Here is a 13848-nt window from a genome sequence, read left to right as displayed (position 1 = left end):
AAAACGTAAATAGGTTTCAATGCCTAAATCATCGTCATAAGATGGTCTTAACCACCATGTTCACTTGCTTTCCCAATACGAGAAAGGAAAGGAAAATAGGGTTTTTTTCCCGAGAAACATGATTTGTGGGTGTTCACTTGGTTGCTTGAGAAAAAGTAAATACCCACGTGGCATTAAATAAAAAAATACGTGGAAACGTTGGTTTCTCGCAAATACGCGTTTTACTTTCCCATAAAAAACTGCGAGATTCGTTTTTTTCCAGCGCGAGAAAATTCATCGGGCCTCACTTTTCACAAGTCACGAAGCAAGAAACCCTCCCTCTTCAACTCATCTTCTCCGGTTAGACGTTCTTATCCGGCAAACCGTTCTCTAGCAACGCAAGGTACCTCTCTCCCTCCAGCTCTCTTACGCTCCGTCTCTCTCTCTCTCTCTCTCTCTCTCTCTCTCATTTTTTCTTTTGATTTTTTGCAGACAATCATCTCCAGTAGCTCGTTTTTCTTCTCTCTCTTTCTGTCTCTCTCTCTCTCATACTCTTCGGATCTTCTGGTATACTCTTTGAATCTTTTTTTTGTTTGTTGCTTCTCAGTTTAGGGTTGCTGATTTTAGATTATTGGCTTGAGTTTGTGACTTTTTTGGGGTTTTTTTTGTATCGATGGGTTCGGAAATTTGGGGTATTTGAAATGGGTTTGCAGATTTTGGGTTACTGCTATGATTTTGAAGTTTATTTGGGTGTTCTTGTACAGTAGGGTTCTGCTTTTTGGGCTTTTTGCAATGGAGTAGCAGATTATGGGATATTGCACTTTTTTATAAGTTTTTTGGGATCTTTTTGTACATTTAGGTTCAGATTTTTTGGGTATTTGCAACGGGTTGCAGATTTTGGGTTATTTCACTCAGTTTGATTTTTTTTGGGTGTTTTTCTACACTAGGGTTCGGATTTTTGGGGTTTTTAGACTGGAGTTGCAAATTATGAGCTATTTTACTGATTTTGAAGTTTTTTTGGGTCTTTTTCTACACTGGGTTAGGATTTGTTGGGATATTTGCAATGAAGTTGCACATTTTGGGGTTATTTCATTGATTTTGAAGTATTTTTTGGGTCTTTTTGTAGATTTGGGTTTGGATTTTTTGGGCTTTTTACAATGGACTTGCAGGTTATGGGTTATTGCACTGATTTTAAAGATTATGGCTTTTTACATTGGTGGTTCTGATATAATGGCTTGGTTATTGGGTGTTGGTGATATGTGGGTGGATGGGTGTTGTACATTTTGGTTTGGTTTTCATAAAAGTCCGTCCCTGATTCAGAGTATTCATTATATGGGCCAATGTCACAAAATCTTATGCCGTGGTGACGCTATTGAAGGGCTAGGATTGCTTAACACCGCATGATTATTTCGTCCATTCCACTCAAATTTATTTGTCCTATCTTGAAAATGCGTGCATCTTGGCACCATAAGGTAACTGGATACCAGAACTCCAGTAGTAATAGAGGGTGGAAATATCACATATCACTTTCTTTCCGTTCGTCTACAGAAGCTCCCATGTTCCATGATCGGAACCGTTCATCTATGGAGTGGGGTCCAGCAGGTTGCACCTATTAGATTCGAAAATTTTCTAACTTGCGCCGGGGGAGCCCATCGAAAAACAAAGCCATCAGGGTTTGATGTGCTGCTTCTCAGATCATAGTAGAATTGGAGCTGCTTTAGATTTTTAGGAGGAAAGAATTCCGGCGACAGAGGGGGTTTTCCGGTACCGATCCCGGTTACTCTGTCTATTCTCAGGCAAGGTATGCCAAAATTTCTCTCTCTCTCTCTCTCTCTCTCTCTCTCTCTCAATATTTATAACTAAATGAATATTTGAAACCATTCAAACCCTAGTAAATCTAAGAATCCGATTTCTCGGTATGTCAAGGCCTATTTATACACGGATTTCATTTAGAGATTTTTTTTATCTCGTAACAACGATGAAGGAATCAACGAACTTGCGAAATCACGATTGAATTTATTGACAATTGCATTTTATTTGTTCAAGATGATGAGGATTAATTGTATTCCTTTTCTATTTTATCTCCTTGAATTTTGTTGTGTTAGAAATAATTTATTCCAAGTGGAGGGCTTGCATTCTTTTGATATAATCCGTAGCTTCTATCGCAATAGTTATTTTTCTAGAATTTTCCATTTTTGGTAACTTCCTTGTTCTTAATTTTACTAGTTCCACTCACTAGAAGCATGATCTTTGTTTTCCTTCTTAATTTTGGGGTTTTAGTAGATTTTTTTATTAGTTTTATGTGGAGATTACATATGCAGATATTTTGGGAGGTGAAGGACCTGCAAATTATTGTTAGTTGAAGAAATATTTATTTGAATTTAACTCCAAATTAGCAAAGAGCGCTGTTTGAAACTATCCCTAGTTGCCATGGAGAAGGGCAATGGACATTGCTTCCCTAAATTGATGCTTCCAATCATTTTCACAAGCATCTTCATCGTTATCATGATTCGTCTTGCTTATGTATTATACCATAGTGGGAAGCCTCTTCGCACTTCATCTCCACAACCCGTTAGGACTCTCATTATACTTGGCTCTGGTATGTTCGTTCATCTTTCATATCATCATCATCATCATATTAATTGTAGTTCTCATCATCTCCATCCTTTTGGATGAAGCAGGGGGTCACACGGCTGAGATGCTTAATCTTATAAACGTGCTTCAAAAGGACAGGTTTACACCAAGATTTTATGTTGCTGCTGCAACTGATAGTATGAGTCTTCAGAAAGCTCAGCTGTTGGAAGAATCCTTGATTCCTCAGGTCCATTTCATTTCATTCCTGAATATCTTGATTTTGTATGCTTATTTGTTTCTTGAATCTTTGGTGAAAAGCATTACACTTTTCTTGCCAGTTTTGTTCTTTTTTCTAGCTCCATGATAATTATGAGTCTGCTTACCTGTCTATTTGTATGATAAAGTGGATAAAGGTTTTATTACTCCTCGCATGAAATCATGTAACTTACCTGTTGCATAGGTAACTAGTGACTGGACTTTTGGAGTCTTTTTTATGCTTGTGAGAAATCTCTTGCCTTTACTTGGGCTCTATTTTTATTGTTTGTGCAAAAGAAGCCATAATCAAGGTTATAAATCTCGGTTTCAGCTTTGGTTTTGGTGCCACGGAAATGGAAACATTTTGGTTTTGGTTAGAAATTTAGATGGAAATCCTATAAAATCACGAAAATATATGGAAACATATGCAAATGATATAATTTTAAGATGAAACTTCAGGAAATGCTAGAATAAGCACGCATACTCTTAGAAACCATCACATAAGTGAGACAGACACCCATAATGGTTTAATAACATTGAACACCTACTGAAATGCATTGTCGTACATACCTGCTAATGTAATAGACACCACATTTCACTTGTAATTCATATAAATATTTGTAATACATACACCACATTTCACATGCTATTCATATAAATGTATAACATATATTGATACAATATACTGCTAATGCACTTCTGATTTTGGTTTCGATATACGTTTTGGTTTCGGTATTGTATCAGTGGGGACAGAAACAGAAACATTTCGATCGTTTCGTGTTGGTTTCGGTGAAAATTCAAACCATGATCATAATATTCTTTGTGAGTAGAAACCCGTTCCTTCTCTTCAATGGAAATGGATTTCAGTACTCCTCAGCGAGACAACCAAATAAAATTTAGCTAGTTTATCATATAGCCCACTACCTTTATGTTGGATACCTCAAATCTTAGTCCAGGTCCTTGCTCCAAAACCTTGAGATTTGATTGCTTTGATTTTGCTGCACCACAACTGTTTGGCTTGGATACTTAGGTTTCATTTCTGAATGGCATCTTGTGAGTTGCCTTCAATCAGTTTTTTTGGTACTGAAAACTAGTGGCTATTCATTAAAGACCCCCTTTCAATCTATTTTATTGAGCACGCACAAGTGCATACACGCATGCACTTATGTTATCCTGTAATCCTTAGCCTCATTGGTCCTTTTAGAGAGCCTAATGCAAAATCTGCAGTGGCAGTTTACTTTTTTGAATTCTTTAATTTCTTTTAGTTATCGGCACACGGCAGTAGGTTTCTAAACTTTGACCATTTTTGCCATCATTACATAACCACAGCTTACAAAACCACATGTATGATATGATTGAAATCAAGTCAACATTCCAACAAAGTAACAATGAAGAAAATCCAGGTTCTTTTGTCCAGAGATGCTGAGATGCCAGACATGTGCGAAAAGAGCTCAAAACTGGAAATTGCAATAAGCTTATACTTTGCTTGATTTTTCATCTCTGTTGATTTATAAAAATTTGTTACATCGGAAATGCCTTGAAATTTTATGGACGTGTATGTTGGACGAATTTGTTGCATCTCTTGCAAGATGATGTATGGTAAGAGTTTCTCAAAACCAACCCCCAAGGTAAACAAAGGGCAGACTTGAACTTTTCAAAAGCATATTCCAAGTGTTCACTTTTCCAAAAAATTATGCTCTGAGTTTCTATTTTCTTACTAGATCGAGATCTCCATTCTAATTTAGTATATTCCAGGTTCAATCCACCTTTCCTATAGAAGAATGTAATTTTGCCTCAGCATTGTGTGAAGCTTTATGGATAACTTTAACTCATCTAAGTAAGACTAGAACTCTCAAAACTCATATCAGTCATATCTATGGAATTTTTTTTTTGAATGACATCTATCATCTATGGAATATTTCTTACACACTGTTTCTGTCTTCATAATTGGTCAATCCAATCATATCTGTGGCGGAAGCATTCTTGCACAAAGTTTTTATCCTCATAATAGTAGATTTAAAAACTGTGTAAGAACTCTTCCACGGATATAAGGAAAGTTTGGAATGAGCCCTCATCCCAAACTGTAGATAGGAACTCCAGCTCTGCTGCTCTGGAATCTGATGTGTAATTGGATATCTGTGTCAGAATGCTTCATTGTTTGAGGTTACAATCTTTAGTTATGTCCTGAATCGTCACTGAGTTCTTAGTTAGTGAGAAAGACTTAATCACGGTAGCTCTGCTTTGAAACCTTAATCGTTTGGGATACTGGTTTAATTGCTGGGATCTTATACTGAAATATTCTCTTGCTTCCAAATCTCTTCTATTTTGATTTTTTTCACAACAACCATTTTTTTCACCCCCACTTCTGAAATTGCTCGCGCTCCAATACCTGCTTTCTGCAACTAGATATACTGATTTCAACCCAACAGTAGTGGTTTATTTTTTCGGGGTGGGGGGGGGGGGGGGGGGGGGGGGGGGGGGGGTGGCTGGGGGATGAGTCAAGCCTTTATGTGACCTTTGCATATTATGAGTCTTTATAATTCCACTGCCGTTCGGGCTCCAAGGTGTTGGTTCAGACATTAAGCACATGATGCCCAACCTTCTCTCACTAGAAAATCTGATTGTAGTACCTTCTGGGTTTATTCTGCACATGTCCACTTACAATTTTCAAACCATCAACATCATTCCCATGAAGGATTTTGATCTTTATTTTACATGATTTCCATATTCTACCATGGTGCCACTGTGAGCTGACGACTTTCTGACCTCAATCTGTTACCATTTTTCACACATAAATCCAAATTTATTTGTCATCTTGTGGGCAATATGGACAGTTTTTTTGAATCGTATATAGACCAAGTGTCCGTCATTTCAAGCAGCACCAATGTGTCGACTTCCCAATATGAATTTCCAATGGCATGTGCACCGGTTTGGTTGCCTATGGTAGAATCCTATATGCTGTGATGTGGACCTCTGCCCACTTTTGCTTGAGGGCTGAATTTTTCCCCTTTGGAATTGTTGTTGTTGTTGTTTTTTGCGTTTATTTATAAAGTCTCATTCATTGCACCAGTATAAGTAACAGACATGCACGAATAAGTAAACTAAATATCACTATGTAAGAATGCAAAAGCTTTATACTGTGTCAACTTTGATCAACAAATAGACCACTCAATATGCATTACAAAACAAGGCTTACTTTTCAGTTTTGTACAATAGCTAAAAAAATGTCATTCAATTTACATCTGTTGTTTTGTTTCAACCATCACTACCTGACTTGTGGAGGACGTATTCTGCCTCTACTAGGGTCTACTACCATGTATGTCCCAACTATTGCTAAACACCTTTATATTGTGCCTCCATGCTGTCAGCAGTCTTGAAAGCCAAGAGATAATTGTCTCTAATGCAAAACATGTAATTTAAATCACAAAAGATTCACCAGTGAAGCAGACAATCTCTAATCAGAATTAACAGTAAGTAATGATAATGTAAAGGGGAATGATATCCCCCCCCCCTCTCTGACAGATAAAATCTTCCCCTTTAATTTTATCCGTTAAGTTTTAGAGGCAAAGAAACATGTTAAAGGGGGTGGATTTATCCTCAAGCAGTGAACCATTCTCACAGAAACCGCTAACCCAGGGGGGGGGGGGGGGGGGGAGATATCATTTCCCTAATGTAAATACAAATGCCAAGAACACTGCTTAGACCTGCAGCATCTTGCAACACTTCCCAATAAAAGAGACTGATTTCTTCCCATGATCCTCTGCTTCATTTTGTTAATTCTCAATTGGAATTGGAAATTCTTTCTGAATGAGACACCTCTAGCTATGGTTACATGTCAATGTTGCTTGTTACTTTACTTCTGATCTAATAAACCTGAAATTTGCAATACCTCTAGTTTTCTGGCTTATCTTCAGAAATCAATTTTTGATGCAGACAGGTGCAGAGAAGATGATAAAGGTTGATCAGTTCTTGCAGATTTATCGAAGCCGCGAAGTGGGTCAATCTTATTTGACTTCTATCTGGACAACTCTAATTGCTATGGTTCATGCCCTGTGGCTAACATTTAAAATCAGACCTCAAGTGGTATTGGTGCTGTCTTGTTACTCTTGCTTCATCGTTTAATTATTTCAATTGGAATTTAAGTTACAGCATTCTTTACTCAATTGAGATGATGTTGGGTGCTTGTCAAATTTGTCAGATTGTCTGCAATGGCCCTGGCACTTGCATTCCGCTCTGTGTAGCTGCATTCCTTTTTAAGGTTAGCATTCAATGTGTTGGAATTCATTTCACATTGTATGTCTTTTTTCCATTGGATGAAGATGACTTATTCATTCCAAATGAAACAGTTCATTCACCATATTAATAAGAGCACTAGAGTACCACTATTTTTGCTAGATTTAGATATTCAGTTTGATTTTTCCAAGAAATGGATCTTCCTTCTAAGTGATTGCTGTATGAATGCCTTGGCCTGCATGATGTGAACCTTAGGTGTTTCCAATATAGTTCCATGAATATCTAGAACTTCACAATTGCAGGGTGCTTAGATTCTTTTCTATATGTTGTTCCCTCTCCTGCTCCAGTATCCTGTTACTGTTGAATGATTATTGGCAATTCAGATTTGATTCCAGTAGTTCATTTATCAAAAAAGAAGAAGGATTCCAGGAGTTTATTGGGATGGCTCAATCACGAAATTTGAAGGATACTCGCTCTTTTATTTATTTGTTATGGTAACAATGAAAAAAAATGTTTCGTTCGAGTCTGGATCCCTGCTTATAATTGATGAATATGAATGTTTGGAATTTTTTAGGCGTATAATCTTTTTCCCAATAGAAAAAGAGGATGGAAATTAATATTAGAAACTTTAATATGTTTCTATCTTTGATTGGTTGATTTGGTTCCAATACCATATTATATTTATCTTTTAATACGAACTAGAAACTCATTTCCTAATGTTTAACTTCCTTAAACTGCAGGTAGCTGGTATTAGATGGTCATCCATTTTTTATGTTGAGAGTATAGCGAGAGTGAGGAAACTCTCTCTCAGTGGCCTGCTGCTATACAAGTCACACCTAGCTGACCAGTTCTTCGTTCAATGGCCGCAACTACAAAGGAAATATCCTAGAGCTCATTATGTTGGTTGTCTCATGTAGTTGACTGTGCTCTTGCTGACATGGGTAATTCTCTCTTGTCCATCGAGTTGCTGGCACAATTTTTTAGTATTATCACTTATCAGTATCTTTGAGTGGCTCTCCTTTCAGCAAATATATTTCTGACAATTCATTGATTTTGTGTGTGTACAGTATATTATACAGTAGTACACATGCAGGAACATGAGTTGGCCAACAGGTAACCTCGTGAGATATTTTTCTTCAATTACACTCAAATAAGTTTTGCTTTTGGTTTCAAAGTAAAATTATATTTTCAGTGTCGTTTTTAAGTCAATACCCTAATGCTTGCCATGCATAGATTAAGCTTTATCTCTTCATGTCTTGGTAGGTGTGAGCAACCCCAAACTACCACAAGCCAGTTCACGCACATGACCATTGGCTTGGCTTTGGGACATCTTGATAAAAGCAAATCACTAATTGGCCATATGATATTCTATCAGGTAGGTGGTCATCTACCATCCGACATTAGAATTTCTATCAATGGTCCTCTTCTAAAGATTAAATGATGAATGTTTTGTGTGGGACCTCAAAGCCACTCCATCTTGACAAAGAGAAACCCTAGAGGTGGGGTTTTTCAAATTTTGCTTTCATTGCCAACTGATTTATTGGTGTAGTGGTAAGACCACTAATTGTAAAACCATGATCCTGGATAATCTAACTTTTTCGGTTGTCTAATGGCCTTATTGATTGTGGCAGACATTATCTTGCATAGAAAATTAATAATTCATGTTGATTTGAAAGTTTCTGTTATCAGTTTTTGATATCTTGGCTGCTGAAGTTTCTTATCATGTCCCTTGACAGCGAAATTTTTGAACACCTAAATGAATGCACTCTTTTTTATGAAAGTTCACTTTTATTTGTAATTCAACCCTGTTACAGAAATACGGGGACAAGATGCCCCTGACAACACCCAACATCTACATTAATCCCCTATGCAGTTCCATAATGCTGCCAAAACCGGTAACTAACCCCACTCTGCCTTGTAGATTTCGAATCCTAACAATGATAGTTACATGATCGGCCCCTGTTATAAAGAGCTCCCTTTCAGTCCCTTCTTTGGCCAATTTGTCGGCGTCTTCATTCGCTGACCTTAGTTTTTGCTGAAATTTTGGTGCCACTAATGCTACTAAATCCCTAATTTCATTAATGATATCTGCTACCGTCCACAGACCAGCAGCCTTGTTACTTAGCCATGCTATGGCATTTGTCGATTCCTCTACAATAGTTAGCCGTCTGGATCCATTGGCCGCAAACCACATCAAACCCCACAGAGTTCCTTTATTTCAGATTCATTGGCATCAAATACACCAGCTGGTCCAGAAAATGATAAGAGGATACTCCCACTTGAATCCCGGAAGAGGCCACCTATATCTGCCCGACCCAGATTCCCTTTTGCACATCCATCAAAGTTCAATTTAGTCTACCCGGGAGGACGCGGACTTCATCTTTGCACCAATTTTTGCTTCTTTTTTTCAAAAATAAATACCTTCCAATTCCTTAGTTTCTCGCCCACATTATAACTAGGTGCATCCTTACCTCTACTGTTCCATGTTATTAGATATGCTTTGATATCGAGCAATAATTGTCCACAACTGTGCTTTTGTTCTTTGAAAATGTGGTTATTTCTTTCTTTCTAAAGGTGCCAAATAATCACGTACGGCACTAACCTCCACAATGCCGTCCTACTCCGCAGAATGGTCCACCATTCTGCTCTAGTAATATTATTTTGATAGAACTTTAAAATGTTCACTCTAGGCACTCTAGGCCAAAACTTTTTATTATTGTCATCCAAAGTCGGTGAGAGAACATACCAGAGCAGGCTGTATGAGGGGTGGGGGCTGTTAGTTGAGGCATATTGTATCCATGTTCCTCTGGCATTTGATCCCAGTAACATAGCTTAAAGTAGAGGGTGGCATTAAGGATTTTGCACACTTAGTACTATCGTTCCTGTGGAAATTTGTTTGATGTAACCATATCAAATGAGAATTGTCTTCATAGTTTATACTTCAACCCCTCCCTACCCACCATCCTTCAATGCTGGCGAAGGTGGTCTCCAATCTGGATGGTCTGCCACTGAAATGTCGGACCAGCTGAATTATATTTACTGTCCTATCTGTGGAATTTCTTCTGTTGCAGCTGAACCTTTGGGTCCATTTGCGGGCTACTGGTCAGATGCCAATAATTGTCCATCAGTGAGATATACTTGACTGTACTATCCTCTGTGCGCCCCACCAGGTGCCTAGTTCCAATCACTTGAGACCTTCCACTCATATGGTGTAGGTAGGGGTTGACTGCCTGAATTGCTATTCTGAGGATATTCCAACCCAAAAAAATAAAGAAAACGAGAAACTAAAATCAGAGAATTCGATTGTACTTGTGGTGTTCTCAGTAAGAGATGGTATTTTTATTTTATTCATGACAATCACTCTGAGTTCCGTTCCTCATAGATCTAACAAACTTCAATCAAACTAGCAAACCCCCCGTTCAAAAAAAAAAAGAAAAAGGAAAAAAGATCAAACTAAAAAACCCTAAATCAAATTACTGTGAAGACAAAAAAGTCAGAATAAGAATTGCAAATAGAATCAAAGGCAACGTCATCCAACATAAGTAACAACTATAACATAGAGTAATCTCCAAGTTCAGAGGCTGCATCTCTTCTTTTTCTGTAACTAAATTTGATGATCCAAACAAAATCCTGAAACCAATTTCACTTGAAAGCTCATCATTCAACCTTCAAGTAGAGGTACTAGAGTCATTAACATCAATTTTTGTTGTCTTGATCTCAGAACTGTCAAGATAATGCTGATAGATAAAAGAAAGAAACCCCCAAAGAGCCAATAGCATAGCCACAACCTTCAACCCATCCATCTTGTCATGGAAAAATACCACAGCCAGAATAGGAACAAAGGGCGTTGCCAAGGTGCTGATGACAGTGGAGAAGAGAGATGAAACCACAAAAATCAAACCCAAACAACCTATGGATGAAATCTGCCAAGCCACCGCCGTCCAAACCAGAGTCATCACATAAGACAACCTACCCTTCTCAAACCTCCCCATCTCTCCCCTTAAACTCTTCCACTCGCCACTGGCGAAAATCCCCACTACACAAGCAAAAGTGGCGACAGCCGCAGTGTAAATTTGCATTTCTAAGACCACTACCAAGGTCTCCTTCTTGAGGATCTTTTGGAAGGAAAGCTGTATGAGGGAAAGCAATAGCGAGTACGTAGCAGACGCACCCAATGTGCACATGAATCCAATTGCGTGGTTCCTCGAAGAGGTGCTTGTGGGGTCCGCTGGATTGGCATGAACAACAAGGAGGGAGGCAGAGAAGGTGAGGAGGACTACAGAATTGAGTGTGAGGGGAGTTAGCTTTTGAGAATTGAGTAAGAAGGAGAAGAGCGTGTTGAAGGCCAATTGGGTGGCGCAGATGAGTGAATAGGTAGAGACAGGGAGGTATAAAAGTCCATATGAATACATCAAATTGTCAAACGTCATGACTATTCCGAGAGAGACGTAGAGAAAGGCAATGGTGACAAGTGGGGTTTTGGTGGTGGTGGTTGTAGAAGGGATGGGGGAGGAGTGGGAGAGTAATAAGGGTAGTAGTAGAATTGGAAAGCCTGCTGATTGAACGAGCGTAGCCATCCATTTACTGTTTCCTCCTTTGTTGTAGTAGAATCTCCCAAGGAGAGTGCCTGTGGAATTGCCGGAGAGAAAAAAGGCGATGCTGAGGGCCACTAGGATCCGCCATTGCCAGTGTCCCCGACTCGGGAGTAGTGATTGGCTGATGTTATTTGCACTGTTGGGTGAGGTTGGTTCCTGTGCTTCTTCAACTGAACAGAATACAGAAAGTTCAGAGGATTAATAGCGTCATTGGGATAGGATGGAGTTTGGGAAAGCATTCAAGCGTTTGCTAGAGGTCTAGCAGGGTTTAAATTTTCATAGAAAACTGGGAAAGTTTTAATTCTGGGAAAAACATACTGAAAAAAGAGTGAACCAAGTGCTGGAAATTCATGAAAATTTATTTCCATTGTTTTTTTTTTCATTACCGTAGGCTCTGTTTGGAATGTAGGAAAAACTTCTCTTGCTGATTTTTTTTTTCATTTCCACAATTTTGGTGGAAATGGTATGGTTATAATTATAAACTGAATGTGACTCAAGATAAAACTTGAACTAGGGTGGTGCAATTTACTGTTTTGCATTTGTAATCAAACAACGAAAAAGCAGAGAAGTCTAGGAATTTTTTTTTCTTTTCCAAACTTTTACAGAAAATCAGTGCAATCCACTTCGGATTTTTTGCAAACTATTTTTCATGAAATTACAAACCTACAAGACCTGGAACTTATTTTCCATGAACTTTTCATGGATAATTTATGATAATTTTATTCGTCGTACTTTCATTTCCCATCCTCCAAATGCCTTCTTAGCATTCTTCTTTCTTCATGGATTCTTTGCGAAAAAAGCTCTAAAAACGAGTATAGAAGTACTAATCGTAGCCCACCTGTTCAATGATCCAACCCATTTATCTGTTAGAAGTTGTTATAGATGAGTGATGCAGCAAAATTCACTTCCATCGGGGGATGCTGAACCTCTAATTTGTGGCCGTGAATTCAAATATGTTGCTTCTTTGTTTTCTTACTGACTGCTCTAACCCGCTCATATTTACCCTTTAACACTTCAACTATTCAGTGGATTGCTCGGCACTAGACTCCTGATCACATTGAATCTATTTAATCATGGTCCTGATGGAAAAATATTATATTCTTCACGTGCAAATCGCTGTGTTCTCTTGAGTTCAATGATTTTACGGCATGCTGTCAAGCGAAACCCCAGGCCATTAGTCAGCCTTAAGCCTCCATTTATGGTAAAAAAAATAAAAAAATTAGCGCTCTATTTTCATCTAGAAAGCTTCTACAACAAATTGGATGGTTAGAATTGTCCAATGAGAGTGGATCATTGAGCAAGTAGCCCCCACTTGTACATCTGCCGTTTTTTTCTTTTGGGTTTTGCTAACGAGTGTCCTCAAGGAACATTTGAATGCTCTTGGAAACATCATTTTACACATTTTTTTGATAAAAAAGAGTCTCAAAACATGTGTAAATTGATGTTTCCAAGAGCATTAGCTCGTTTTCTCAATGAGAAGAAAAGGGGGCGAATATATAACTTCCCTTTTGCGGGGGAAAAGGGAGATGATATTTTCATCCCCTCTGCAGTACGCCCCCCTTATAACATGAATAGTGGGCAACTTTAATGCTTTTTGACGTCAAAATCACGTTTAAAGGGGGGCGAATGTGTACTGCTGGGAGGGGGGTGTGAAAATATCATCACCCGGGAAATAATGTGTCAACATGAAGGTACACAGTTCCGGTGGCAAGTGTGTGTGTGTGTGTGTGTGTGAGAGAGAGAGAGAGAGAGAGAGACCTTTGACATGGAGCTGCATTTGTGGAACCTCATCCATGGAAAAATAGTAAAGAGAGGAAGAAGCAAATAAAGAGGTTGACGTAGGGAAGTGGGACTGATCTTTTGAGGAGCCCTTGCATCTCTTTCTTTAATATACACACATCACCTCCTGAAAAGTCAGTTGCTTCTACGTGGGATTGATGGACTTTATGGAAGCAAAAACAAATGGAAGAAAGCTACCATCGAGAGAGATTGTGATTGTTACATGAGATCATAACATCGGGTGTTCTTATCATATTGTAAGGTTTCTTTTATAGCATTGATAAACCCTGCATGCAGGAAGGGAAATAGTTCTTTTATGAGGTAATCAATCACCTTCTTGTTATGTATATACTATACTAAGGATAACGCCAATGGATTATATAATCAATGAGAAAAATTGCAAGAAATGACATTTTCATTTTGTCTCCAAGTT

At 38.3% G+C, this 13848-nt stretch overlaps 2 protein-coding genes across 6 annotated transcripts; one reads left to right on the top strand and one right to left on the bottom strand.

Annotated features, from left to right (window-relative positions):
- Positions 1 to 966: 966 nt before the first annotated feature.
- Positions 967 to 12057, top strand: LOC143877195 (UDP-N-acetylglucosamine transferase subunit ALG14-like protein). 5 transcript variants are annotated; one of them, XM_077379098.1, is made up of 9 exons: positions 967 to 1780; positions 2295 to 2578; positions 2661 to 2800; positions 6742 to 6891; positions 7007 to 7066; positions 7782 to 7982; positions 8109 to 8154; positions 8305 to 8416; positions 10763 to 12057. In XM_077379098.1, the coding sequence occupies exons 2-6, from the start codon at positions 2410 to 2412 to the stop codon at positions 7956 to 7958; spliced, it is 696 nt and encodes a 231-aa protein (XP_077235213.1). In that variant the 5' UTR covers positions 967 to 1780; positions 2295 to 2409; the 3' UTR covers positions 7959 to 7982; positions 8109 to 8154; positions 8305 to 8416; positions 10763 to 12057. The 5 variants fall into 5 exon arrangements, with proteins under 5 accessions (XP_077235213.1, XP_077235210.1, XP_077235214.1 ...); XM_077379094.1 differs by lacking the exons at positions 8305 to 8416; positions 10763 to 12057 and adding an exon at positions 8417 to 8726 and having other exon boundaries at positions 969 to 1451; positions 1528 to 1780; XM_077379095.1 differs by lacking the exon at positions 10763 to 12057 and having other exon boundaries at positions 8305 to 8726.
- Positions 10243 to 13642, bottom strand: LOC143877194 (putative purine permease 11). Its single transcript, XM_077379093.1, has 2 exons — positions 13395 to 13642; positions 10243 to 11806 (listed from the first exon to the last, which is right to left on the bottom strand). The coding sequence occupies exons 1-2, from the start codon at positions 13429 to 13431 to the stop codon at positions 10710 to 10712; spliced, it is 1134 nt and encodes a 377-aa protein (XP_077235208.1). The 5' UTR covers positions 13432 to 13642; the 3' UTR covers positions 10243 to 10709.
- Positions 13643 to 13848: the final 206 nt, after the last annotated feature.

The sequence above is a fragment of the Tasmannia lanceolata genome, unplaced genomic scaffold, assembly GCF_043159265.1.
Source record: "Tasmannia lanceolata isolate RefF3 unplaced genomic scaffold, GAP_Taslan_0.1 ptg000005l, whole genome shotgun sequence".
NCBI lineage: Eukaryota > Viridiplantae > Streptophyta > Magnoliopsida > Canellales > Winteraceae > Tasmannia > Tasmannia lanceolata.
The sequence above is the reverse complement of the archived record's forward strand: the minus strand, read 5'-3'. Positions and strand labels throughout refer to the sequence as shown.